The following is a 24,802-nucleotide window of genomic DNA, read 5'->3' on the forward strand; positions in this document are numbered from 1 at the left end:
TTCTACTGGAATCTTTTTTTCCCCTATTAAACAGTAAGTACATCTTTTATACTATGAAAGGAAAAAAAATTGACAAAGTTTTTGATAATTGGGTCACATGTGCTTATTTCTCTGAACAGTCTTCTGTGTTAGCGGTCACAGTGAGGCCATCCGAATACAGGAATAACCAACCACTTATTATGGGGAAATCCTTAGACAAATATTTTGTCTTCACACTGGTTTCTGGTCTGTAAAATGACAGGATTCCACCTATCTCATGGGACTCTTGTGGGCAGCACACTGATGGCAGTGCTAGAGTATGTCCATGGTGGTGTCTGTGCCACTAAGAACCTCTATGGAAATGCACCTGCCCAGATGCCCTTACCAGAATGCAGGAGAGGGTTGGCCAGCATATTCTGCCTCCAAGGAAATCCCACAGCCTGAGTCGCCCCACCTTGGAACAGTCAACACTGAGGCTTTGGGGCTAGCGCTGGGCTAAACCAAGGGTCCAAGAAGAGCCTCTGGCCCAATGATGTGACATTCATTTCCTTACTAAGGAGTGCCAGTTACAAGATACTAAGGCCCTTGAACAGTTTCTGCTGGCCAGTTCTTCAACGGCACAACCCAAGGTGTTGAGGTAGTATCTTCACCACGCAACTACTTGGGGACCAGTTCCCAGGTCACTGGCCACAACCTAAGGATTTTACACAGCCCAGGCAGGTGGTTCTCACCACTGTGACGCCAAGAAGTCAACTCCAAGTTCCTATCCCTCTATCTCCTCTCCTCCATCTGCTTTCCCCTTACTTTCCTGTGCTCTCTGCTTACTGGCCTTAGTGACCCCCTGCACTGCAAGGGTTAGGAGGGAGCCCCCAAAACAGAGTAATGAGCCCTTCTGCACCCACATATAAAAGGATGACAGGACACACAGGAAATGATCCTTTTCTAAATCAATACAATTTCTCAAATTTATTTTTCTTAAAGAAGTACTTCTAGTCTCTGTCAAAAGGGAGGTGAGGGAAGGTCCTCCCTCCCTTGTAAACACTGAAATACAGATCTGAGAAACCAGAGTAGACACACACAAAAAGTGCATTTTACAAAATATCAACTAAAATATATTTTACATGAATTATGCTTCCATTGAAATTCTACCAGCTGCATTTTCAGGTTCGAAAAAATATTTCCACATCTAAGAGATTTCAAAAGCATTTTAATTCTGGGCAGCAGACCCTGCCTTCTGGGAGGAGGGGCCTGCTCCCGCTGGGTAAGGCTGGGCTCCTTGGCAGCAAGGGCCCAGCACCCCAGCAAAGAGAAGGCTCTTAAGACTGGCTCTCTGGAGCCCTCATGGCCCCACGGCTACTCCGCCAACCTCTTACTGCCCTGCCCTCCCGGACTGATGCCTTCCTCCAAACAGCTTATTTAATACAAGGGGATCCAAGTTCCTGCCCTTCAGGTTTGGGACTGGGCTTCCCACATGTAAATTCACCTCTGAAGCGCCTAGGCCTCTTCCAAGCCCAATGACCAATCAGGAGCAGCCATCTTCTCAGGAACAACACAGGGCGGGGTGGGGGGGTGGGGGGTTGTTGGGAGTGCCCTCAGGATTCGCCTCCACCTCCCTCTCCAGCTCCTGCCCAACTGTCCTCACCCAGTGCCACCTCCTCAGCCTTCAGGGTCTGTGTCTGCCCCTCCCTAGGGGAGGAGGACCCAGTGCTGCCCTCCTTGGCTCCTGTTCCCAGGGCTGTGCCCTGTGGAGGTGCTCACGAGAAGCTGGGCCCCTCTCCCTCTCCCCACCAGGCTCCTCTTTGGTACAAATAGGAAAGAACCAGACTGCTCCAGCCTTCACACAGAATGCCCCAGGGCCAGGGCCTAGTTCTGACAAGGACAGCAGGGGGCTGAGCCTCCTAATCTACTCTGGGGAGCAACATGAGGTGAGAACAGGGCCCCTGGGGAACAGGAACAAACTGAAAATGCAGGTCCTTAGCTCCTAGAGTGAGTGGCTGCAGCTCAGCAGGTCTGTGGACTGATACAGTGTTGATTCTCGCTGGGATGTAAATTAGTGCAATCTACAAAAGACTAGGCTAAGGGGTGGCAGGGCAAGGGGAGCCACAGCACTCCTTTGGTTTGATTTCAGGTGGGTGTGGCTTAAAGAGTCTTGTGTGAAGTTCTGCAAGAGGTTTCCCAGAACCTCCAAGTGTAAGGCAAGAGAAAAAGTCTTCAGTAAATCAGGTAGCAATTTTCCTTGCCCCCTGCCCCCCACCCCCTCCCAGCTCCCTTCTGCTCTCCCAGACATGACAAAACCCCGGTTGATCAGTGAACTTCTGGGAAGCCAGACCTGCTGGGTGGCCTTCACCAGGAGGTGGACAGGAAGCTGACTCCCATAAGTGGGCCACACCTATGACTATGGGGGCTGGGTAACTTGTCCCAGCACCAGGGGCTACTGCAGGGGCAAAGGAAGAATGCCAGGGAAAGACCCCAAGTCCAGGAAGAGGCAGTCAATGCTCTGGGAGCCAGACTCTGGCTCCCTATGCCTCAAGGGAATGAGCTCAGAGCTGTGCTAGAATCTAGGAGAGCCTGGTCCCAGGCTGATGGGGAAGCAGCGGGTCACAGTGGGTGAGGTAAAGCTGGCTCCCACTCCCCTTTGAAGGGCCCAGAGGAGGGTAAAGAAGGGCCTGTTGGGCCTGGTTCCTAAAGGACCTCCCTGGAAACCCCCCAGAGCCCACGCCCCTCACGCTTGGCCCAGCATCTGGGAAGACTGCTTCTTCAGGAGCCTCTGCCCAGGGGACCACAGAGAGGTACCCTGGACCAAGCTGAGGACTCTGATGCTTTTCTTATACCCTGGCCTCCCCTTCCCTCCCATGGGGTCTAAACCCATAGGGGCCCCTGCCCACCCACCCCTCCCCCAAGAGAACCACAGGCCAGCAACCTCAGGCTCCTGTGGCCCCTTAACCAAGTGCTGTGCTTCAAGCAGTGCCCCCTGCCCTGAGCCCCACTTGCCCGTGGGTGGCCCCAGCGTGGGCCTGAGGAGGCTACTGGGGGTTCTTGAGGATGCGGCCATGGCGGAAGTCATAGACATGGCGGCAAAGAAACACCAGCTCAGGGTCCGTGTCTTCGGGCACTGTACGGTGTGGTGGGGTGGAGTAGTCCACAGAGGGGGGCACCAGTGCCGTCTTTCGGCTGGGGAGGCCCTCACCTCGGCGCTTGGCCATGGCACAAAATCTGCAGGAACACAGTGACATTCACTGTCCCTACCATAGCCATCTTTGCAGGAAGATCAATTCCTTCCCCACCCTGCCCACATCCTCACCACAGGGGTAGTGCTGCCCTCATCCCTGGGGCCTATGCCCTCTCTGCCAACCACCAGTCCATCTTCTCTGTCGCTGGGGAACCACCCCTACTAGAGCTTCCCTCCCAACCACCTGCCAACTCTCCTTGATCTTCTCTGACAGCGGTATTGTAAACCTCTGCCCCCACCCCACCAATCCCCCCAACTCTGTCCCAATCACTCTGATCACTCTGCCTCAGAAGGGGAACAATTTTTCTTTTTTCCTGTAAAAATCAGATGACAGAAGCAGGCTGTGGGAAGACAGTTCTGGGAGGTCAGGCCCAGCAAGTGAGATCTTTGGGGATCACAGACAGCCTCCAAACAGCCCTGGGGAGTCTGAGGGGAGAGGCCAGCCAAGGGTACAGGGCACCACCCACCTGCAGTACTCGGCAAAGGTCAGCACGTAGCACTTCTCTTCAATGCAGGCCACACTGTTTTGGTCCTGATGTCTCGATGCAAAGACTTCATTCTGCAAAGGCTCAAGGGAAGAGAGGGGGAGGTTGGCTACCAGGGTGGGAAGCACCTAACTCCAGGAGCGAGGCAGACATTAACCCCTCTGCTGGGATTCATGGCCTGAGATAACTCCAGCTAGTGTCCAGAAAGCCAGGAACCTTCCGCAGCTAGCACCCCAAGGTGTTTCTACTAGGTCCTGTCTACCCAGGTGTAGCCAGGTGCCTGCTCCATCCCCTGACTGTCATTAACCTCCTCACCCCCACCCCAGCCCAGGGGAGGAGGGGAAACTGGTGAGCATCCTCCCTCCTCCCATTTAGATGAAAATTCCCAGCAAAGGGAAAAAAGGGAAAGGGAACCCAGCCTGGGGGAGGAGCAAGCACATCCAGATGGCGTCACCTCTCCCAGCACACCTCTTTGTAGGTGCAGAGGGGTGTTAGGAAAGTCTTCTCTCCCCTCCCTCTCATGCTGCAGACAGTAAAGGGGTGCAGCTCCATCGCCCCTTTCCTGTCACCAGGAAGACACATCTACTTGCTCCCTTTCTGGCACCCCCTGCCCTTGGGGGCTCCCTTTCTGCCCCTGCCCTCTCCAAGACAGAGGTTACTATTCCTTTGAAACATGAATTGGGGCAGTTTTGGGAAAAGAAGCTAAAACCAGGCCCCTTCCCAGGTTTTCTGGTGTCTAATGTGACAAATCCAGGGACCTGACTACCCAATTGCCTCCCCATAGCATGTTCTCAGTGCCCAACCTCTCCCCCCATCTGCCGGGGGGCTCACCTCGTGCATGCTGGGACTGCGGCCGCCCTGTAAGTGCTCTGGTCTGTAATACCACAAGAGGCTCATCATCAGCTCTCCTAGGGGGAAGAGAAGCAATCATGGCCTGAGCTGGCAACCCCAGAGTTACTTAGATAGGCGGGCAGGCTGGCCACCTGCCCTGGAGGCTTATCCAACTTCAGTGCCTGAGCCAATCTTACAGGCTCCAGCCATCCACATCCCCTGCCTCAGGCCAAGCCTGGCAATTCAGTGGCCTGAAATGCTGTTAGGTACAGAGGAAGGAGGAAAACGCACTGAAAGGTGAGGCAGAGTGGCAGGTACCCAGGCCCTGATGGCTGGAAAGGTTGATGAGCTGATCCAACCCAAGCCACAAGGCCGTCTACAAGTCTGCTTAGTGGAAGGCAGACTCTGCCAAGAATGCGGGAGACTAGTGCCAGGTCAAACTCTAGGCAGGGGGTACCTGATTCGGGGTTCTCCCAGAGGGCAGAGATCTTAGCCACATAAGGTGTGGATGTCTTTCGAGGGCCTGACTTGAGGAGGACAGTATCCCGGACTCGAATGGTCTCTCCATGCCGCTCCACCGCCTGGTAGCTCTTTCGAATGGCTGGTTCCGGTTCATCCTGAGCAACAAACCAATGATACACAAGGCTCGTGCGGCTGCACTCAGAGCGGGGAGGGGTGACATCCTTTCTCTGCTTTCCTCAGGGTAGTCAATATACTGAGGATGGGAGACTGCAAAAGTGGTTTGCACTCTGGCTCCTCCTCCCTGAGCCTGGCTTTCAGAGGCAGGACGGGGAATTTCCATGGTTGGAGAAAGGATGACAAATGGGAACAGAGTAAGAAGTGGCCTGAAACTTTTGAGGCTGCACTCTGCCCATCACACCCTCAACAGCTAGCTCTCTCGCTCCAACCCCCCAGCACTGTGTAGGTCCTCGAACTTCCTAAAGGGATGCTCTGGGTTTGACTCTTAAACCACCACTGTAAGTGGCATAGCCTTGAGCAAATTACTTAATCTACTGCTAAGCCTCAGTCTCCTCGTCAGTGAAATAGGGTCAGTTACAGGAACACATGGCACGTAACTTACAGGGCAGTGGTGAGGATGAACGTGGATAATGCATGTAAGTGCTTAGCTGAGTTCTGGCAACCAAGAAGTGCTCAATAAATTTCAGATGACATTCTTTTTATCATCCCAGATATTCTGGTGTCACTGATTTTCTCTGCCTACCCCAATTTCTCCTATACATGCTTAACCAAAAGCCTCTGATTATACATTGTATAATCCAGGATAGAAGGGGCAGCAAGAGCGGGAATGAGAGGTGAAGACACTTCAGATGGTTTCCCTGAGAGTCCATGACAGAGATGGCAGCCATCAGCCATGACTGCCTATGCATTCCCTGACCTCCCCAAGGTGCAGGGCACAGGATCAGTAGGGGCTGGGGGGCCAGGCTGGACCAGCATGATCAGTTCCTGGAGTACAAGTGAGCTGGAGCGCCTTGTCACTTCTCAGAGTGGCTAGAGCCAGGGGTTCCTGGGACCCATCTCACTTCAGGTCATATGTTACTACCACCACCCTCCCTTCTCCCCATCAGCTGAGAGCTGGCACTCACCAAGACATAGACGGCCTTCTCACAGGCAGCCCCGACGGGCACCCAGCCGTTAGTGCGGCGGCGGCGGCGGCGGCGCGGGCGTGGGCGCTGGACACGCGGTTGCTTGGGGTGACTGGGCCTGCGGGCAGCCTTGCTCCGCACAGTGTGCCTACAGCTGGAGCCCGTGCGCAGACCTGACTTGGAGCCGCTAGGAGGCTTGGCGCTCTGAGGGCATGCGCGAGCTACTGTCTGGGGCTCCGAGGTGGGGGTCTGAAGATGGGGGACGGGCTCTGCTGCAGGTGGCACGCTGGGCACAGGGCATCCCAGGAGAGGGTGGGCAGGCGAGGCAGGGTGGCCAGCTTCTGGGAGAGGAAATTCCAGCTGGCCCAGGGACCTGCAGCCTTCTGGGAAAAAGAGAGAGGAGCCAGGGCAGGTGAGGACAAGCAGTGACCGCCCCCCTCCCTGCCCAGGCCCCTCTGCTTTCAGAGCCTACTTCTGTCTTAATTTCAGAGTGAACCCATTAAGGGTGGCAGGTAGGGTCAGAGGCCTTTGAAAAGGTGGATTGTCAGGCCAAGGGTTTTTCATGACCTTGGAGACTGGCCCATAGACATCTCCATCTCCTGTAAGGGGAGGGAAAGGGAACACCATCTCTAGCTCTGACTTAATCTTCCTTCTGGATGCTTTCACTGTGCTCGGAAGCAGGGGATCTGGAGTCAGCCCAGGATATGAGTCCCAGACCTGCCACCAGCTGTGTGACCTCAGGCAAGTCACTTTACCTCTTGGTGCCTTGCAATATAAGCAGTAGTTGCGAATATCATTTTAGTGTGTTATAGGCGTTGTTTCTATCAATGTATTAACTCATCTCATCTTTACAACCTTGTGAGGTAGGTACCATTAACCCTACCTTACAAGTAAGGAAACTGAGACACAGAGCAGTTATTGGCTTGTCCCACGGTCACATGGCTAAGGAAATGGGGAGGGGGAGAACACTCCACCCCAGAAAGTCTGGCTCCAGAGTCTGTGCTCAATTACACGCCATATGGCCTCCCATATATAAAGCACTCAAAAGAGGTGCCTGGCACATGGTGATTACTGGTGTCCCAGGGCAAGGGGCTAAGGGTCTTGGGTCCCAAGGGTTAGGTGTCCAGACTTAGAGAAGTACACAAGAGAAGGAAAAGCCCTAGAAGAAGCCTGTTCTCATTTCTTAGAGCTCCAACTCACACCAGAACCTGAAACAACCAGTCTGGCCAGAGTCAACTGGTCTATAAAGTTGTTTTATAGACCCCTTCAAGAAGGGGTGTGGAGGGGAGGGGAGAGCCCTGGGAGGGCTGGGCCCCTCACTTCACCAGCAACAGGGCAGACCTGCTGGCCAGGATGGCTCTGGTCATCTCATTTCCACCTAGGAGCCAGGAAGGGAGCCTGGAGAGGCATGTGAGGACACTCCTGCTACTTTGGAGAAAAAAAGATCACCTGGGGGTGTCTCAACAGTTGCAGTACAAGACTCTCAGGTGTCTGGGTCTTGCCAAGAAGGCAGACACCAAAGCCACGGGCCCTGATTGCAGCCTGTATGTTCTTGGAGTGTGCCCACCCTGTCTGTACCTGTCAAGGTGATATTAAGTCTAGGCATTACTTCTCTTCTGAGGCCTATATGGCCAGGACAAAGCTATCCTATGGCAGCTAGCACCACCTACTGGGCCTGGTACCTACCACCCCTCCCATGAACGTTGAACTTGGTTGGTATGCAGATGGTCTGGGCTCCTGGAAAGTAAGGAATTCTAGTTTTCCTTGAGGAAGGCAGAAGGGACATGGGAACAAATGTCCTAATTTCAATATCTAACTTGCTACTCAGAGTCTAAGAATGGGCATCCCAATGGGAAAAGAGGAGAGACCTCCCCCCCACTGCCCACTCCACCACCACGGTGCTATCTAACCATCTAACCACCAGGCCAATAAACCTCCAAAGACAGTGGGGATGGAGCAGTGCTGCTAAGAGCTAAAGGTGGGCCTCTTTCCTGGGATCTCCTAGGCTGGGGCATAAAACCAGGGGAATCATCCCTTCCCAAAACCCTCCCATGCAGTAGCTAGACCCCAAGAATCCCACTCTGATCCATGGCCTACCCTCCTGGGATACCATGTCTCAGAGACTCCCTGGTACATCCCACCCCCAGGAAGGCATACCTGCTGCAAAAGGCATTTTGTAGGGGCAGCCGCCACAGGTAGTGCCAATGTGGGTAAGAGACGGGGGCAACATTTCACAAATGCTGTAGCCATTCACTCCACTGTCCTCATTGGAGCAATAGCGAGAACCCCATGGAGGGTGCTGGAATGGGGTGCCCACAGGCACTGAGCTTGGGGCCAAAAGGAGCCCCTCATTAGGTGCAGCCACAGGGGACAGCTTGCCCTCAGGGAGCATGGGGCAGGGGGAGTAGCCCCCACATTGCAGCCCGTCCTGGCTGCAATACAGGTAGAAGTTGCCTAGCGCAGTGAGCTCAGGCCGACCACACAGGCCACTGTAGTCAGCAGGGTTGCCAGGCATCGGTAAGGGGGACAGCTGGGGCGCGGGGAAAGAGGGCTGGTGCAGTTCCTGCTTGGGGGCAGGTGATTCCTCGCCTGGGCGCCCAGGCTCTGGCTTCAGGGCTGCCTGCCCACCCATCAGCAGGGGCAGGTGGGGGCGTATCCCCATGGGTCTCTCCAGAGCCTTGCTGAGGGGCTGGTAAGGTGGCTGGTTGGATGGCCCACGAGGGGTAGCAGGTGGCCATGGCTCCTCGGGGCGCCCCTGCCAGCCGGCTGGGCCTGCAGCATCCCCAGAGCCAGCCCCCTGCCGGGCCCTGGGATAGTTCTTGCCATTGACCTTGGCCCACTTTGGCCTTGCGGCCTTTGGTGCTGGTGGCTCAGTGGAGTGCCCATCTGCTTCTGGGTGGGCCCGAGGCGGCCGAAGGGGTAGCTCCCGCTCCTGGCTCAGCTTTAGAAAGGCAGCTGCATTCAGGCTGGCCAGTCTCTTGGGGGCTGGATCACCATCTCGGCGGGCACCTTCATCCGGTGCTGACTCCGGGGACAGGTCCCGACTTCCTCCTCCAAGGTCCCCCAGCCGGGGCCGCTTCTTGGAGGAAGCCCAGCCTCCAGTGGCCCGGTCGCGGTCCCGGCTGCGGTGGGAGTCTCCCCCTCGGCTGCGGCGGGTGCCCACCAGGCTGCTGGTGTCTTCCCGCTCCAGCAGCAAGTTATTGAGGGCCTCAGCATTGAGGGAGGCCAGGCGCCGCTTGCGGGGCTGGGGGAGGCCAGTGTCCTCACTGGATGGGGCTGGGCTAGGGGGCTTGGGCAGGTCAGGGGGCAGCTCATCAGCCTCATCTGCACTCCGTGGACCAGCCACATTCTCCAGGCGGGTCAGCAACACTTTGCAGGCCTTGGGCTTCTCAGGAACTAATGGGCGCTTACGCAGTGGGTAGTTCTTACGGCGCCCTGTGAGGTGCCCTGGGCTCTCAGGTGTGCCTGGCTCCACAACCTCTGCCCCCTGCTCCACACTGCTGCCTTCCATCTGCAAGGGCTCCTGGCGGCCTGTGGGGCCCGAACTCAGCATGGGAAGAGACTTCCTCCGAGTGTGTGTCATGGAGTACCTCTGATCTGCAGAACAGAAGACAGGCAATGAGAGAAGCCCACCCTAGCTTGCCCTGCCTGCTTTCTCCCCAACTGCAGCCCACCCAGCACCCCTCTACCCCCTGCTGCAGTAACTCTGGCCTACCCTCACCCCATCTCCAGCCTGGATTTTCCTAGGACCCCTCTTCCAGAGTGCAATGGTCCAGTGGGGTCAGGCTACCAGCAACTGTGCAAGAACGGCTGTCCCACTCTCCTCTGAACTATGCCCCTGGAGAGCCTACAGAGCAATGCAGACCTCAGGGTGGAAGACCAGAGAAGCTGGGGCCAAGCTCTCGGTTGTCTCCACCCGTTCTTCTCCCACTACATACTCAGCGCAGGACAGGAGGAGACTCTGAAGACACCAAGCCAGGATGGGGGTTTGGGTGGTAAAAGCCCATTTATTCCTTCAAAAACACTGCCACTCCCCTCCCCCCCTTCTTGGGGCTTCTGAGATCGGTCCCTGGAGGATAAGGAGATGGACAGCGAGGAGCTGAGATGAGGAGCCTGTCTGCTGGGCTGTAGAGGAGGCAAAGTCCAGCCTGTGAGGACATACTTGCCCAGCACAAGCAGTAAGACAGCCATAACCTTGGTATTGTTGGAAAGCCCCCTAAGGTGTGAAGGCCCAGCTTTGAGAAACCTGTAGGGGAAGTCTCAGCCAGCCCTTGGAGCCAGACCCACCTTAGTTCAAAACAGTGCCAGTGGGAAGGGAAGTTGGTAAGGCCATGGCCAGCATTCCTGGGTAGGAAACCCAGGGACCACACTCTAGACCTGCGGTACAGCTTTAAACCCCCACCAGCCACTAAGAGCTGAGAAAAGAAAGTACCGAAGAGAACTAACTCAAGGGATACACCCAGGCTGTCTTGTTAGTCCTGCCCTCTTTCTCAGGACTCTCTCCAGGTAGGCAAGATGCCAGGCAGTGGAGCAGGATGGGGAGAGTCGCAGGAAACCCAGAGTCCCAGACAGAAAATGCCCATAACCAGGCGTCATCCCCTAACTTTGCTTGGCAGACACTCTCCACCCTCAACATACCTGGGGCAGCCTGGGCCCCCTCCTAAATGAAAAAGGCCAGAACAAGCTGTGTGCAGGAAGCTGTTACGGCCCCGGCAATGAAGAACTGAGGTGGAGGGCAAGGAGGCAGTGGTTGGAGACCACTAAGCTGTTCTCTCCCTACCTACGCCTCAACCAAAGCAAGGTGCTGCCAAGTAAGGTGCCAGACAAGGCTCTGCCCTCCTCGGCACTCTGCGACCCCTCCCACCCAGCAAGCTGAGGCTTTTCAGCTTTATTTCCCCACTGCTATTGTTATTCACACTCACTCCACCAGAGGAGCTGGGAGCAGTTCCTGCTGGGCCAGGATTTAACCCTGAAAGTCCCAAGCATGAAAGCTCTTAGGGAATCCAGAGCCCTTCCTGTAGCTCCTGTGGCCTTGGGCCAGTGGCTGGGGACACTTGGTACCTTCTTTCCTGAGACATGCTGCACTAGTTGAGAAACAGTGCTCCAAAAACCAGGCTGAGGGCAGCGTGGGTGTCCCTCGGCCCTGAGAAAGACTTGGAAAACTGGAAAAGGGAGGCGGCATGCCAGGCATTGCTCTGGCCACGTGCGGGGACCTGCCACTACCCAGAGACCAGGCCCCAGGCAGGACAGAGAGTCACAGAAAGCAAATCCATTCATTCCTGAAGCATAGACTGGAGCATTTCTGAAAAATCCCAGGCATCTGCTAGGCTCCCTAAGACTCCTTCTTGCTTTTAATCAGGGTGACCACCCGACCCTGTTTGCTCAGCAGGTTTATCAGCAATGCCACCTCTCACCCTCAAAAGCACCCCAGCTGCTTACGACCCTCTGGCCCTTTCTCCAAACACAGGGCACCCATGTGCTGGAGGTGGAGGAGCAGCAACAGGAAGTCCACCTGTATTTCCTAGGAAAGCCTGGGCCCAGCCCTCTCCCAGCCCCAGGCCTAGAGGACAGTGAACAGACCACACAGCTGAGCAGGGGCCAAAGCCCCTCAACAGGCCCCAAGTTACCAGAGGAGTCAAGCCTGGGGATGGCTGGGGGCCAAGGCTGAGGTCACCTGCGCTTGTGGCCTTTAAGAATACAGATATCAAGTGCAGAGTAAGGAAGGGGCAGATGGGAAAAGAAAGGGAACACAGGGAGGTGTTTTCAAGCCTGACCAGTGAAGAGTTCTTCACTGAGGGGTGACTTGGTCTGCCCTTGCTGTCCCCCCATTCCAGTTTGCTGGTGGACTGGCTACACCAGTGGATGGCTCAGGGCTTCTGGGACACTTGGCCCCACTCAGTCTTTCCCTGTCAACATGAAAAAGGACCCAAGAAGGGAAAGGTTGGGAGGGGAACCTGCCACATTCAGAAGCCTGTCCCCCGAACCTAGGAATTTGTTCCTGACGAGTATCTCACTCTTTCACCTCCCATTCAGCCACCCAGTTCCTCAGGACACCAACTGTCCCCGGGGCTGAAGATACCCTGAAGCCTCTAAATCACAGGGTACAAGTCACATTTCCAAATCAAGCGTAAGAGCCTCCTCTAGCCTCCCCTGAATCTGCCAAATCCTGTCACCAGCAAAACAACTCCTAGCTTTCATGTGGTGCCTAAGGCAGCAATGTCACTCATCCTCCTGAGGAGAGGCTGGGGTCTCTGCTGCCTGCCTCACCCTCACTGTACTCCAGTCTGAGGAGACTGAGTGTCAGTCATGCTTTGAAGCCAGATGGACGTGTGAGAACGGTGGCAACAGCTTTTCCCTGGGGTGGTATGGAGTGGAGGGGGCGCCCAGCCTGCCAGGGCCCCTCTAACCTGCAGGGGTGACCTAGCCCAACGGGGGGAAAAGGTCACAGGAAAGCAGTAGGCTTGGTTCCCATTCCAGCTCTGCCAATCCTTCCACTGTCCTGTCCCTCCCACTTACTAGCTCAACCAGGAACTTTCTACCACTGCCAAGAGACAAGAGTGCTTGGGCTCTCTCAGCACTACCCTCCTCCTCTCCTGGAAGCCCTGTCCTCCCAGGCACAAGTAGTCCAGGCCCCCTCGGGAGAAGGTTCCTAATGGGGACACCCCAAGGCATCTTACTGCTCCCCTAGACCATGTCAAGCAAGCTCTCACTGAAGAAAACTAGTATGACAGCTGCCATGAAGCAGAGTGGCTGGCTGGTGGTCTTTTGAGCCAAAGACCCAGAAAAACAGAGACTGAATCCAAAATCACAAGCCTGCCCAGGGGTGGGAGCAGTCATTGACACAGAAACAGAAAGGGAAGGAGGCTTTGTCTTTTGCCCTCAAGCTGCAGCAACACCTTATACCCAGCCTCCACCACCCACGAGTGCAGGTGGAGTATACCCAAGGTACAGTGTGCACAGGCAGGTCAGAGGCCTCAAGGAGGTGGGCTGTGGGCACCAAAGGGGAAATGAGGACGAGGGTGGGGGCTTGGATGAGCAGGTCAAGCCCAGATCACTCCTGCAAGCACAGGGTGCCCTGGGGAAGAAAGAGGTCCTCAGCCTTGGCCACAACTCTCCCTAGCTTACCCAGCTCTAGGCTGCACCCCCCACACACCCCGATCTTTAGGGGCTCAGGACCCAGGGCTCTGCCCCATTGCTCTTCCTGAAATCTCTCTTACCTACTGCACTTTAAAATTTGATTTCAGGCTTTCTGGTTTATTTTTAATGGCAGGGAATACTTGGGGGGGGTCTTAGGTAAGAGCAGACCAAGTGGTCCCGTGGGTGAGGGTCAGGAAGGGCAATGACCAAGCTAGCCACCTCCCTCCAATTACACCTAAAACCACACAGTTAGCACTGAGTTAAGCACTGCCTTCCTCTGCAGTCACTCTTGGAATAATCCCCTACCTCTCAAAAAAAGAATACTTTTTTTCACGTTCATTGAGCTTCTTGAAGAAAAGCAGCTTGAGCAGAAAGGCAAGCTTTGGTTTTTAAATTTAGTTGCTGTTACTTAATAGAGAAACAGAGAGGTGAAGCCACTGAAATTTGTATGATAAAGCCTAAGATAAAGATGCTGCTGGTATCTCTTGAATCCCTCAGAGCTGGTAAAATGGAAAAGAACCAAAGCTTCGAGTCAGGCAGACCTGGATTTAAATGCCAGGTCTGCCTCCATGAGCAACTTACTTAACTTGGCTGAACTTCGGGTTCCTCATCTCAAACAGATACCTCAGCACAAAATTTACTTAAGAGTGGTGGCAAAAATGACACCAGTCACGATGCAGGAGCCTAGCAGAGTAGGAAATGGGTGGGCCAACATCCTGGGGATCCCCCGCTTTCAGACCCACAAATAGAAGAGGGAGCCTGCCCTTGGCCTGGGAGATCCCCACATCAGGAGCCCAGAGCTCCTGGAGGGCCTGTGAGAAATCTGAAAACCCAGCCGATACCTGAACCCTGCTCTGTTACTGGTCCACTGAAAACACCTGAGTGTCCACCCCAAGAAAGATGGCGACACTACCTTTTTCCTGTGCGGGACCCAGTGCGGGGTGAATTGGGGGGCTCAGTTTACAACACAGAGAGAGGGCAGGGGCAGAAACTATATCCCACAGACCCTGAACAACAGCTCCACGCCTCCAAGGAACAAGAAAGACGAGATCCTCAGATGCTAAAGGCCCAGGGGATGGGGTCAGAGGGCATGCATTCTGCCTGCTGCTGCCATCTGACTGCTGCTTCAGCGCAGGCACCCAGAGAGAGCAGAAGCCTTGGCTCTGGCAGCTCAGAGCTCAAGCTCCAGGGCGCTGCCCCTGAGGAGAGAGGGCCTGCCCAGTGCCCATTCCACCTCAGTTGCTCTGGGTACTCAATTCACTCTGCAATCAGGCTGGGATCCTACAAATACCTGGGCAGGGAGCACGGCACCCAACCAAAGGGAACTGGCCTGACCCGTCTGGATGCGGCTCGTTTTATAGACTGCCCTCGGGTCTGGTGGCCATCTGAGGAGCTGGGCCCGCCCGCCCCCTCCCTGAGGCACCAAGCCTATCTCTGGCCTGTCTGACCACCTGCTCCTCACACTTCACAGCCGTGCGGGGAAGGCAACCCGCCAGTTGGGCCCCACGTTCAGCTACTCCTGTCCACCTCAGCAGGAGCATCCACTCAGGACCAGAACTACTCCTGAGTGTCCAGAACCTCCACTTACTTCTGGCTCAGTATACAAAGCCAGATATCATACCTCTTGTTATCCATAAAAGAACACAAATCTCTTTGGGAAGGATGAGCGGTTTTAACTCAGACTATAAAGTGAACCATTCCAGTCCCCCCATTTATATTAGAATTGCAGTTAAGTACAGGAATATAGTAACAGTAGAGCTGGTGGAATCTCCACCTTCTCACTGGAGACAGCCAGGCCTTAGTTTTAGGGCAAGGCCCTTCCTACAGGTAGGGGGCTGAGTGGGAGAGACAAGAGTTACCCCTTGGATCTAGAAGTCAATACAGATACATACACAGCGCCCTGAGCTAGGACAGTGGATAGAGAGCACTGTATTTTAGTCATACTACAGTGCTCTGCTCTAAGAAACTCTAACCTGACAAACTAGAAGGTAATCCCATACAATACAAAACTAGCCTTTAGAGGCTTTCTTTAAAGGCACACGTCCCTACTGCAGACGACCTGCCTTCCCCTAGCTTCTTTCCAGTGCCCAGCTCCTGTGTGCACAAGGTGGACCTCCATCTGCAAGTGTCGGTCCAGCTAGGCCAGAGCACCCGCTGCTCACCCCCAGGCACATGGCACCTCTTGTGACCTTTGCTCATTCAGCCAACATTTGCTGGCCTCTCACCACAGTTCAACACAGTGGAGGTGAGACCCACGTGGGGCTGGAAGGCACTTCGCGTCGCTCCTAATCCCAAGTGGGCTTGGTTTATGGGCATGAACTTCTCCAAGACTTGGTTTCTTTATCTACATAGCAGGGTTGTTACGAGGATCAAGTAAAATAAGAATGTGTGTCAAGTGCCTAGCAGAGTGCCTAGGAAACAGCAGGTGCTCAACACAAGCTCATTTTTATCCCTGACATGTCAAGTATTATAGGCTAAGTGCTGGGGGGAAAAAAAAGCAAAATAAAACACTAAGAAATTGGAGCCTGGGCTGGTAGGAAGACATTGTGACAAGGGTTGTGATGGAGTGCTTGGAGCTTGATGGAGAGAGCTCAGGCTCCAAGGCAGCTTCCCAGAGGGCACATCTGAGCCAGAACCTCAATTCAGCCTCTTACTGAGGGCCTACTTCGTGCCAGGTGTACCAAGCCCAGTGGGGAAAGGGCAGCACTCTGAGAAATGTGCTTCATAAACAGTTGGAAAGGCCAAGAGACATATGCAACTTTTCCCAGACTCACTGCCATTGGCGCCATATAGGATTACTCCAGGCTTGGGGGCCAAGGGAGCTCCGGGCTAAAGCTCCCGCAGACCCACCACCCCCAGACTCCACCATGCCCATGCTGGGCCAGAAGCAACTCTATTCCTAGAGCGGAACCCATTTGCTCCGGGCAATTAAAACATAGAAGAAACAAAGCAGGAGTAGGGACAGGGAACCCTAAGGCTCAGCAACAGGCAAACCAGGAGAAAGCCTTGTATAATTTGATGTACCATTCTTCAAAAAATACAAGAGCTCACCACCCTGCTTCAGACACCTGCACAGGAGTGGCAAAGGGTATGAGTTGGTTTAACCACCAGGACATGTCAGGAACCAACAACTTCGATTTCTAAGATGGCTTGCCAATACTGGAGGTACTATCTCTTGTCCTGAACAGAAAACTGGTCAGCCAGGCCAAGGTGGGAGCTCTGCCCTCAGCCTCTCCAGCAAAGCACTAACCTCCTGAATGAGCCAGCCATGAGGAACAAGACCCAAGACCAGGGCTTCCCAATACTCCGCCAGCATGAACAGAACCAAAGGCAGCCCTTTCTAGAGTTACAGGCACCCTACCTGAGTGTCTCACATGTAACTAATTAACTGTTTAGTGCCACCCCCATTAGGATGCAAGCTCTGTGGGGACCGGTGGGCTCTGCCTTCCTTAATGCTCAGTCTCATCCATGGGGCTTAATAAGAGCTTGCTGAACAAAGAGCTTGCTGCCCACTGGCTCTCCTCCCATATAGCATTCCTACCCAGACTGACAGTACCACTTGGAGCCCAAAACAAGAAACTCTAACCCCCAAACTCTCCTACATCCCCGGGAGTCCACTGTGCCCCTTCAATGTAATCCACAGTTCAATAGAGCTAGTTGAGGACAACTCTCTTCCACTATCATCTTCTTTCTCCTCTCTCCCAACCTGCCCAGCTATCTCAGGAAAGTATTTCTCTCATTCCACTTCTTACCCCACACCACTGAAAGTGAGCAAGGGCATTAAGGTACACTTGTATCAAGACCAAGAATGTCAAGATCTTAAGGTGAACTCAGGAGCAAAGAACCAGAGTTAGTGTTATCAGTCCCTAAATTCCCTAAATGTGCAGGGTGGGGAATTCTTGACTTACTGCAGAAGCTTCTAATCTAGCAGGATGGCTGATGCTTGTCAAGCACCCACTATGTGTCTGGCACCACCCTAAGCACGTTCGTCAGTCATCCTCATCCGTACCACTACCCTACGAAGTGGCTGTTACCATCTCACCCTAACAAGGAGAAAACCAAGGTACAGAGAGGTAAAAGAACTTGCCCACACTCCTGTGCTATCGAGGGTAGGGGCGGGGCGGCTAGAGTCAGTCCCAAAGCCCACGCCCCGCACTGCAACACAGGGCAGCTGCTGAGTCACCGACCAACATTAAAGATCAACTTGCATGTTCAATTTTGTTTTTCTGTGTTGTTTTAATTATTGGCATTAACTCATTATTACTTTTTCCTGATTTTTCACCACAAAGGAACTGAAGATGTACTCCAATTAAATGGAATCTGTGTGGCCAAGGAACATAAACATAATTTTATAAACTGTTTCTAGAGAGAAAAGTCTGCTCAAAGTTTTCAATAAACTCTTACATGCACTTCTGAAACAAACCCACTCCGTATCCTAGAAATGGGTAAGGGCTATTCCTGCTGTAGGAATAGATTTGCTTCTGGCCCGGCCTGGGCATGGTGGAGTCTGGGTGGGGGGCTCTGTGGTCTTGATTTTACAGTAAATCCAGGAAAGGAGTCTAGAGACAACCCCCCACCCCTGGCCCTCCATCTAACCACGTATCTTAGATGAAATCTTCCTCCAACACGAACTACAATTAAGACTGAAATTTGGTCATCACAGTCCAAACAGTCATCTTAATATCTGAAGACATACTACTTAATCTCTTGGCCACCTCTTTAGGCCAAATAAATCCAAGTCCTTCCAATTTTCTCTGAAGATCGCTGCTTATAGTCATTTCATCAATTTTACAATTATTTTCTATACTCTGTCCAAACTGTGTGAACCCCTCCAGGCACACAGCAGGGGACACCCCTCACCATTGAGGAGGACCTGCTGAAACGTGACTCCATCTTCCACGCTGGCATACATGTCAGGATATCCTGGCATCAAACAGCCTAATATCTTTCCCACGATATCTACAAAGATCCTCTTAAAACTAATAATTCACGTCTAAACCACCTCCCAAATTGAGAATGTGATTAACAAACTGAATTTTCTCCAAACATTTTAGACAGGTAGCTACAGTTGAGAAGGGTTTAAGTATGGGCCACCCATCTCTGCAAGCAGGAAATGGGTTGCACCTAAGGACAGTGGGGCCCAACAGGCACTAGAGGGAGAGGGAAGTAGGACTAGTCAGCACCACTCCAGGTGAGACCCTGGGGTCACGAAAGGCAAAAACACACTAGGTCCCATCTCCTTCACCGAGGACAGGGGGGTCAAGGCACCCTGCCCCCCTCCACCCACTGGAAAAGAAACTGATGTGAGAAAAAAGATGTAAACCTCAAGTTTCTGCCTGGCATTGATCCTGTTAACTAAGACAAGTCACTTGCCAGTTTTACATTCAGGTAACCTGGTTATGGTGCCTTGGAAGTTAAGTTTCTATTCAAATCTCAAAGAGGCTGAAAGACAAACCCATTCTTTTATTCCTAGCGGGTTAGGGCCTACAGAGGATATCAAGGGCAATGTTTTTATTGTTATTTTTTGAGTGGGGGATGCTGAGTCAGGTTAATAACCAACCATCTTTACAGGTGTTTTCCACTGGGAAAAATGGAATCTGGATGAAAATCCTTCCCAGGACATAACACAAAGTCCTGGACATGACTTTGTCCTGAGGCCTGCTCACTAAACCCACAGTCCTCAGGTCCCCAGCTTCTAGACCAAGTCCCCTAGGGCAGGGCACCAATGCCCCATTGGAGCCTTAGGGCCAGGATGGTCCTCAGCAGCTCTGCAAAGCCAGCTCAGTGGAGCCAGGGACACTTGTCTGCTCCTGAGCAGGCCGCCTGCTCACGGCTGCTGCTGCTTTTCCTCCTCCTCCCTATTAGCCAGTTTACTGCTCATTAGCGGCAGCACCAGGAGGTGGACAGGGGAAACATAAAGGAGCTGAAATTCAAACCAGTCCATTTTATTCCAGTTAGGTGCCTCCCATAAAACCAGGCAGGATTTCATCATCCAGGACCTCCATGCCCCTGTTCCAGGAAAGTCCGAGCAGCCCGAAGAGTGAGGAGTTGCAGAATCTCAGGACCCCATGCGTCAGGAGCCTATGCTTCTAATCATCACAAGCTCCTGGCTCCATGCTGTATCATCCACCTTTTCAGGGTTAACAGGCACTTTTAGCCATGAGCTGGTCCATCACATCACTGCTGGAGACCTGAAGAGGAGTGCTGGAGCTGCCCTGCCCTCCATATCGAAGCACACTCTCCTTGTCCCTCCAAAGTCCCCTGCACAATAGCAAGTTCACAAAGGAAGTGAGTCTTGCCAGACTGTGCCAGCAAATTCCCATAAATACTTGGGCTGGGGTAGCACTGCTTATGTAAAATGCTTCGCCATTGAGAGATGCTGCTTTATTTACATTCTTCACAACCCATTCATAAAAAGGAGGCCCTTTAATGTTGGGGCTGTTCGTATAACGCTCCATAAACCTGGCAGCTTCAGCTGGCAGCCTTAGTTCAACATAGGCTACTTCTCAACTCCAGAGACTTTTTCCCCTTAAGATTTTTTGCTCTCTTTAATGACTCACCTTGCGACAGGGTGCTGAGGCCAGATGTTGCCAGAGCAAGGTCAAGAGGAGTAAGAACAGATGAAATGAAAACACACAAGTCCTCCTGAATGCTGGGACAGAGAGGTGGGGAGGAATGAAAATAAGTAAGTCGAAAATCCCTGCAGAACTCCAATGTGAAGTATGCTATGTTGGGAGCTGAATCCCTTTCAGGTTGACTGAAACTTCCTTCATGGATGTCAAAATGCTCCCCAACTTACACCTCTATATACCACAGAAGGTGTGGCAGGGATTTTTTTTTAACCCAAATATAAGGCTCTTTCTGGTTTTTAATCTGCACTGCAAATGAATTTTAAAAAACGGGAATTTTCTCTGCTTCTTTGTAAAAGTGTTCCAGGGGCTGCTAGATCCAAGAGCGCCACAGTTTGCTTAGAGTGAAAGAAACTCAGGAGACCCTCAGAAAGGCAGGACGGACTGTGTTCTAGGACACACAGCAAAAACAGTGCAGGCAGCTGAGGAAAGAGGCCAGAAGATACATTCTGAGGTAGCCTGCCTCCTGCTACCAGAAAAGCAAGGAGAGAAGTAGTAGGGATTTTTTTTTTTAATTGACGGGGGAGCGGTCTGCATTGCCATGGCAACTGTGAGGGGTGGCTTTCCCGCTTGGAAGGGAAATGTTGGTCCATTAATCATCAAACTGGGGCACAAAAGGGAGGTTTGGGGGAAAGGGGACAAATTTATTTTTTCACTGTCTAGACTCAAACCAGTCACCAATCCTCTTTCCTATTTCCCCCAGGTTGGTCCAGGGTTGATGGTAAACAAAAACATAAGTTCCAAGAGAGCTGGGATCATAAGCTTTCCTTTCTGATGGGTCCAGTGTGGGGCTGATTGTGCCTCCCATGTTAGCGATGCCCCTTATAAACACCTCCTCCAACACCAGTCTCCAAAGCCCCATACACAGGCCAGACCCAGGAATCTTTCTTCTGTTCTGAGAGCCGTGTTTTCTCCCCCCTTGACACCCCGGATTGAGAAGAGATAAAACATATGGATTCATTTAGCATGGACAACAAGGAAAATTGCATAAGAGCAGCAAAGCTGGGTGGAGAGAATGGCCTGGTGAGGTAGGAGGAAAACAGGATTACAGCCCTTTTCCAATTCATGTCTATATGCTGTCATGTGAGCAATCGACAGGACAGACTCTTCACCAGCTGGAATATCAGAAACAGATAAATTTCATTTGCTCCACCTCACCCCCCGCATGCTAAAGCATCCCAAACACATCCTATCTATATGCCTTTGACAGAAAAGGTCAGAAACCAGCAAGGACTCCATACTAGCATTTCTGGGGAAACAGAAGACAAGGTTTCCCCTCTGTTCCCACTCAGCTAAGCAGTCAACTGCATTTATTCATTCAATGAATATGACATATACAGCACTATACCAGAAATCCTGGAATACTCTCTCTCTCTCTCTCTCTCTCTCACACTCACACACACACACACACACACACACACACACACACAAAGGTTTAACACTCATACTGTCCTTGTCCTTAAGAAACTTTCATCCAACAAAACCACTGAAGAAGACACCATGTTGTAAAATTCAGGGTCACAATCTCAGAGGCAAGCAATGTTGGCCTGGAGCGGCCTGAATGACAGCAAGACGAAGGATGAGTAGTGTTCAGGCAGGAGGAGAAGAAGGCAAGGGGCTCCTAAATGGGGACAACTGGGGAAATGAGCAGGAGCAAAGATGCAGGGAGATAAATGTGCATGGCATGGCTAGGGGAGAGCCTTAAGAGACACTGTCTAGGATGAGGCTGCAGGAAAAGAGGGGTCACTGCAACTTTGTGGGTAAGGGAGTGACACAGAGGAAGGAGTGCTTTAGGAAGAATGACCTAGCAGCTATGGATCAGAAGGGTCAGAGGAAACAGGAGGGAAACAGAGACCATGACACAGGCCTGACATGGGGACAGCACAGCACAGAAAGGACGAAAAGGGAGGGAGATATAAAAAAGAGAAACTCTTCACTGGCTAAACTCTCCAGAGCAAACCCTCCTAAACGCTTGATGTGACTGACATGAGCCTCCTGCCAAGTAAGAGCCTGTCAAAGAGAAAAATGTTGTTTTTAAAGGCAATTTCCCTTTATGTTCTGGTGGCCGGACCAGATCACTCCCTTCTGACTGCCACCAAAAGAAATCACATATGTACTGGGCAGCCCCACAGAAGGCAAGAAGGCCTTGAGATGCTTCATCATTCTCTGGATCTTAGACATACAATTAAATTCTCTCAGAACAAACTTTAGTCTCTTGCATGAGGTAATACCTCCCTTTCCCACAAGCCTTGACTCCACCCAGGCTGGGGTCCAGACCCTCCTGGGGAAGGGGATGGAGGGTGACCATGAATTAACTCCATGCTCAGACTAAGCAAGAGTGACAGGCGGTTTTCCCAAGGTGGGATCACAGCCAACCACGGCTGGGAGCAGCCTGTAACCAACACCTACCTTAGGTGGGACTCGAACCCAGACTCTGAGCAAAAATCTACATTCTAAACAGCCCGAGTCTCCCTGTTTCTGTGGTCTCAACTCTTCCATTAAGTATGGGGTCCCATGTGGAGGCACTGGAGCTCTGAATGGGTTTTTACAGATGGGAAAACAGCATCCAGCTTAGAGCTGGTGACCAATGGGGTTAGAGGCACTCAAAGGTTAAGTCACTGGTTCCCAAATGTCCTCTAGTTGGCCAAGGACAGTGGTGTCCCTCTAGGACACATGATCTCTCTGGGGCCCTTTTCTCCTTTTTTGTGGAAGACATGGGGGTGGAGAGAGAGGGAGAAAAGTCTCTCAGGTGACAGAAAGGAACGGACTAGAAACCTTTTTAATTTAATCATTAAATTCCTGCCCGGATTTGTAAACTCAGCTTCTCATTTTTCTATGTGGGTACCTTCTTTCCCTAAAGAAAAGTGAAGGCAGTTGTCCACGGTTGCTGGAGAACATTTGGGAGGTATCTCCTACAGACCAATCCAATTGGTCTTCTGCTCTCTTAAGACTGTTGACAATGGGTGACTAGGAGATGTCCCAGGTGGGATTAAACCTCTGCTTGTGGGCAGACTCTGCTGCTAAAACCCCTCTTTCCTGGCAGGTTCTGGAGCTGCTCACCGGACAGTCGCTTGGGTGAGTCCAGTAACCGGGTAGCCAACGGCCAGGCCCACCGTGTGCAAATCCCCCACCTCTGCCCCTATGCCCTGGCTGGGTCAACCCTACTCTTATAAGAACAGCGAGGCGATCAGCGGCTGCAGCGGTGAGCCATGCCGCAGCTCCTCCCGGCGGTCGCCCCGTCCCCCGCAATCCCCGGGGCAGAGTCCGGCCTTGTCGCCCGCCCCTCGGGGTGGGTGGCTCGGACCCGCTCCCTCCCCGACGCCACCACCTGCGCCCGCTCCGGCGCCGCCTTTGTCCGGCGCTTCGCCGCCAAGCGGGCCCCTCGGGCCCGACCTGACCCGGCCCCCGGCCCCGGAGGAGAGGCGGTGAGGCAGGCAGGGCAGGGCCAGGCCCGGCCGCGAGCACTGGGTCTCGCTGTCACTTGGAGGCGGTCTGACAACTTCGATTCCCCCGCCCCACCTCGGACTCGGCCGCCGCTCCGCACGGGTCCCCGCCGGGCCTCCCGCGGCCCACACTCGCTTGCTTCTCGAACCGGTTCCCTTCCGTCTTCGGCGCCTCCCTTCCTCCCAGTCCGATCGGGTCGGGTCTACACAACCCCCCGCCCCGGCGCGGCCCCCATCCCCTGCCCCCATCCAGCAATAACCGGTCAGCTCCCAGCGCGGGAGGGCGCCCCCCACCCAGTGCGGGCGATCCCGCGGCGCCGCCCCCGGCCGCGGCCCCTTGCCTCGGGGACCGCGATGGGGGGAGGGGGCGCGGTGGAGGGGGGGAAGCGGGGGCCTCACCGCCCGCGCACTCAGAGCCGAGCCGGCTCCACAGCGGCGAAGAAACGACCCGCGTCCTCCCGCCCTCCGCGGCCCGGGACGCCCGCGCCGCCGCCGCCCGGCCGAGCTGCCACCCTGCGGCCGCCACCCACCCCGCCCCCGGCCTGCGAAGCGGGCGGCCCCCGGGGGCTGTCACCTCGAGGCGCGCCGCGCTCCCCGATGGCGGGACCGTGGCGCTGGACCCGGGGGAGGGAGGCGGCGCGAGCAAGCAGGCGGCCGCACCTGCTTCGCGTCGTCCGTCCGTCCGTCCCTTCCCGGGCTGACGGGGGCGGCGGCGCGGCGCGCTCGGTGGGGCGCGCTGACGGGCGGCCGGTCCTCTCCCCTTCACTCGTCTGCCTCCGTCGCTCGCTCGCTCCCGCCCGCTCGCCCCTTCCCCCCTCGTCGACCGCGGCCCCTAGCTCACCCTGACGGCGGTGCGGACGGCGCGGCTCAGAGCGCCCGCAGGCCCTGGCCGGGCTGGAATCCGGCGGCTGGAACCCCCCGGGGGCGCTCAATTCCCGGGCTCCACGCTGCTGCGTCAGCGCCTCCTCCTGGGGGCCGGGGCCGGGCGGGCGGAGCGGGGGCCGCGGCCGGGCGGGGCCGTCGGGGGGGCGGGCGCGACTGGCCGGGGCGGGCGGACGGCGGGGGCCGGACGGGCGGGGCAGGCAGCCGGACGGGCGGGCGGCGGGGGCCGGGCTCCGGGATCCGCTACGCCGCTCGCGGTTCCCCCACAAACTCCCCGAGAGCGGAGCCTCCGCCGCCCTCCTTCCTGCTTCCTCGTCCCCAGCCAATCAGCGGCGCGCCTCTCGGCCAGCTCCGCCAATCAGCCGCCCCGCCTGCGTTGGCCCCGCCAGCCAATCCGGCCCTCGGCTCCCCCTCCCGGTCTGCGACCAATCAGAACCGTGGGTCGGTCGTCCCAACGCAGGGGGCAGCACGAGGCGGCCGGGGGAGGCGGTGCGGGGAGTGGTGGGGCCTGGGGGGAGGGGTATGGTGCCAAGGGTGGTGGAGAGGGGTGGTTTTCTTTGCCGGCTTCTTGGATTTTTCTCTT

General features: G+C 54.4%; 1 protein-coding gene across 5 annotated transcripts; it reads right to left on the minus strand.

Moving 5' to 3' along the window:
- Window positions 1-913: 913 nt before the first annotated feature.
- Window positions 914-24,537, minus strand: BAHD1 (bromo adjacent homology domain containing 1). Of its 5 annotated transcripts, XM_032481491.1 has the most exons (8): window positions 24,179-24,537; window positions 19,826-19,917; window positions 8,286-9,725; window positions 6,129-6,511; window positions 4,982-5,141; window positions 4,525-4,601; window positions 3,676-3,776; window positions 914-3,192 (listed from the first exon to the last, which is right to left on the minus strand). In XM_032481491.1, exons 3-8 carry the CDS (start codon window positions 9,709-9,711, stop codon window positions 3,003-3,005), a joined length of 2,337 nt encoding a protein of 778 aa, XP_032337382.1. In that variant the 5' UTR covers window positions 9,712-9,725; window positions 19,826-19,917; window positions 24,179-24,537; the 3' UTR covers window positions 914-3,002. The 5 variants fall into 5 exon arrangements, with proteins under 5 accessions (XP_032337382.1, XP_032337384.1, XP_032337385.1 ...); XM_032481493.1 differs by lacking the exon at window positions 19,826-19,917 and having other exon boundaries at window positions 6,129-6,508; XM_032481494.1 differs by lacking the exon at window positions 19,826-19,917 and having other exon boundaries at window positions 3,676-3,767; window positions 24,179-24,536.
- Window positions 24,538-24,802: the final 265 nt, after the last annotated feature.

This window comes from Camelus ferus, chromosome 6, assembly GCF_009834535.1.
Source record: "Camelus ferus isolate YT-003-E chromosome 6, BCGSAC_Cfer_1.0, whole genome shotgun sequence".
Lineage (NCBI taxonomy): Eukaryota > Metazoa > Chordata > Mammalia > Artiodactyla > Camelidae > Camelus > Camelus ferus.

What these genes read in the sequence shown, in the direction of transcription:
- BAHD1 (XM_032481491.1), bottom strand. Translation starts at nt 9,711, where the DNA reads ATGACACACACTCGGAGGAAGTCTCTTCCCATGCTGAGTTCGGGCCCC. An exon ending in AGAAGGCCGTCTATGTCTTG is followed by an intron (nt 5,142 to 6,128) that starts GTGAGTGCCAGC and finishes TTTGTTGCTCAG; the next exon opens with GATGAACCGGAACCAGCCAT. An exon ending in CTGGGAGAACCCCGAATCAG is followed by an intron (nt 4,602 to 4,981) that starts GTACCCCCTGCC and finishes TCTTCCCCCTAG; the next exon opens with GAGAGCTGATGATGAGCCTC.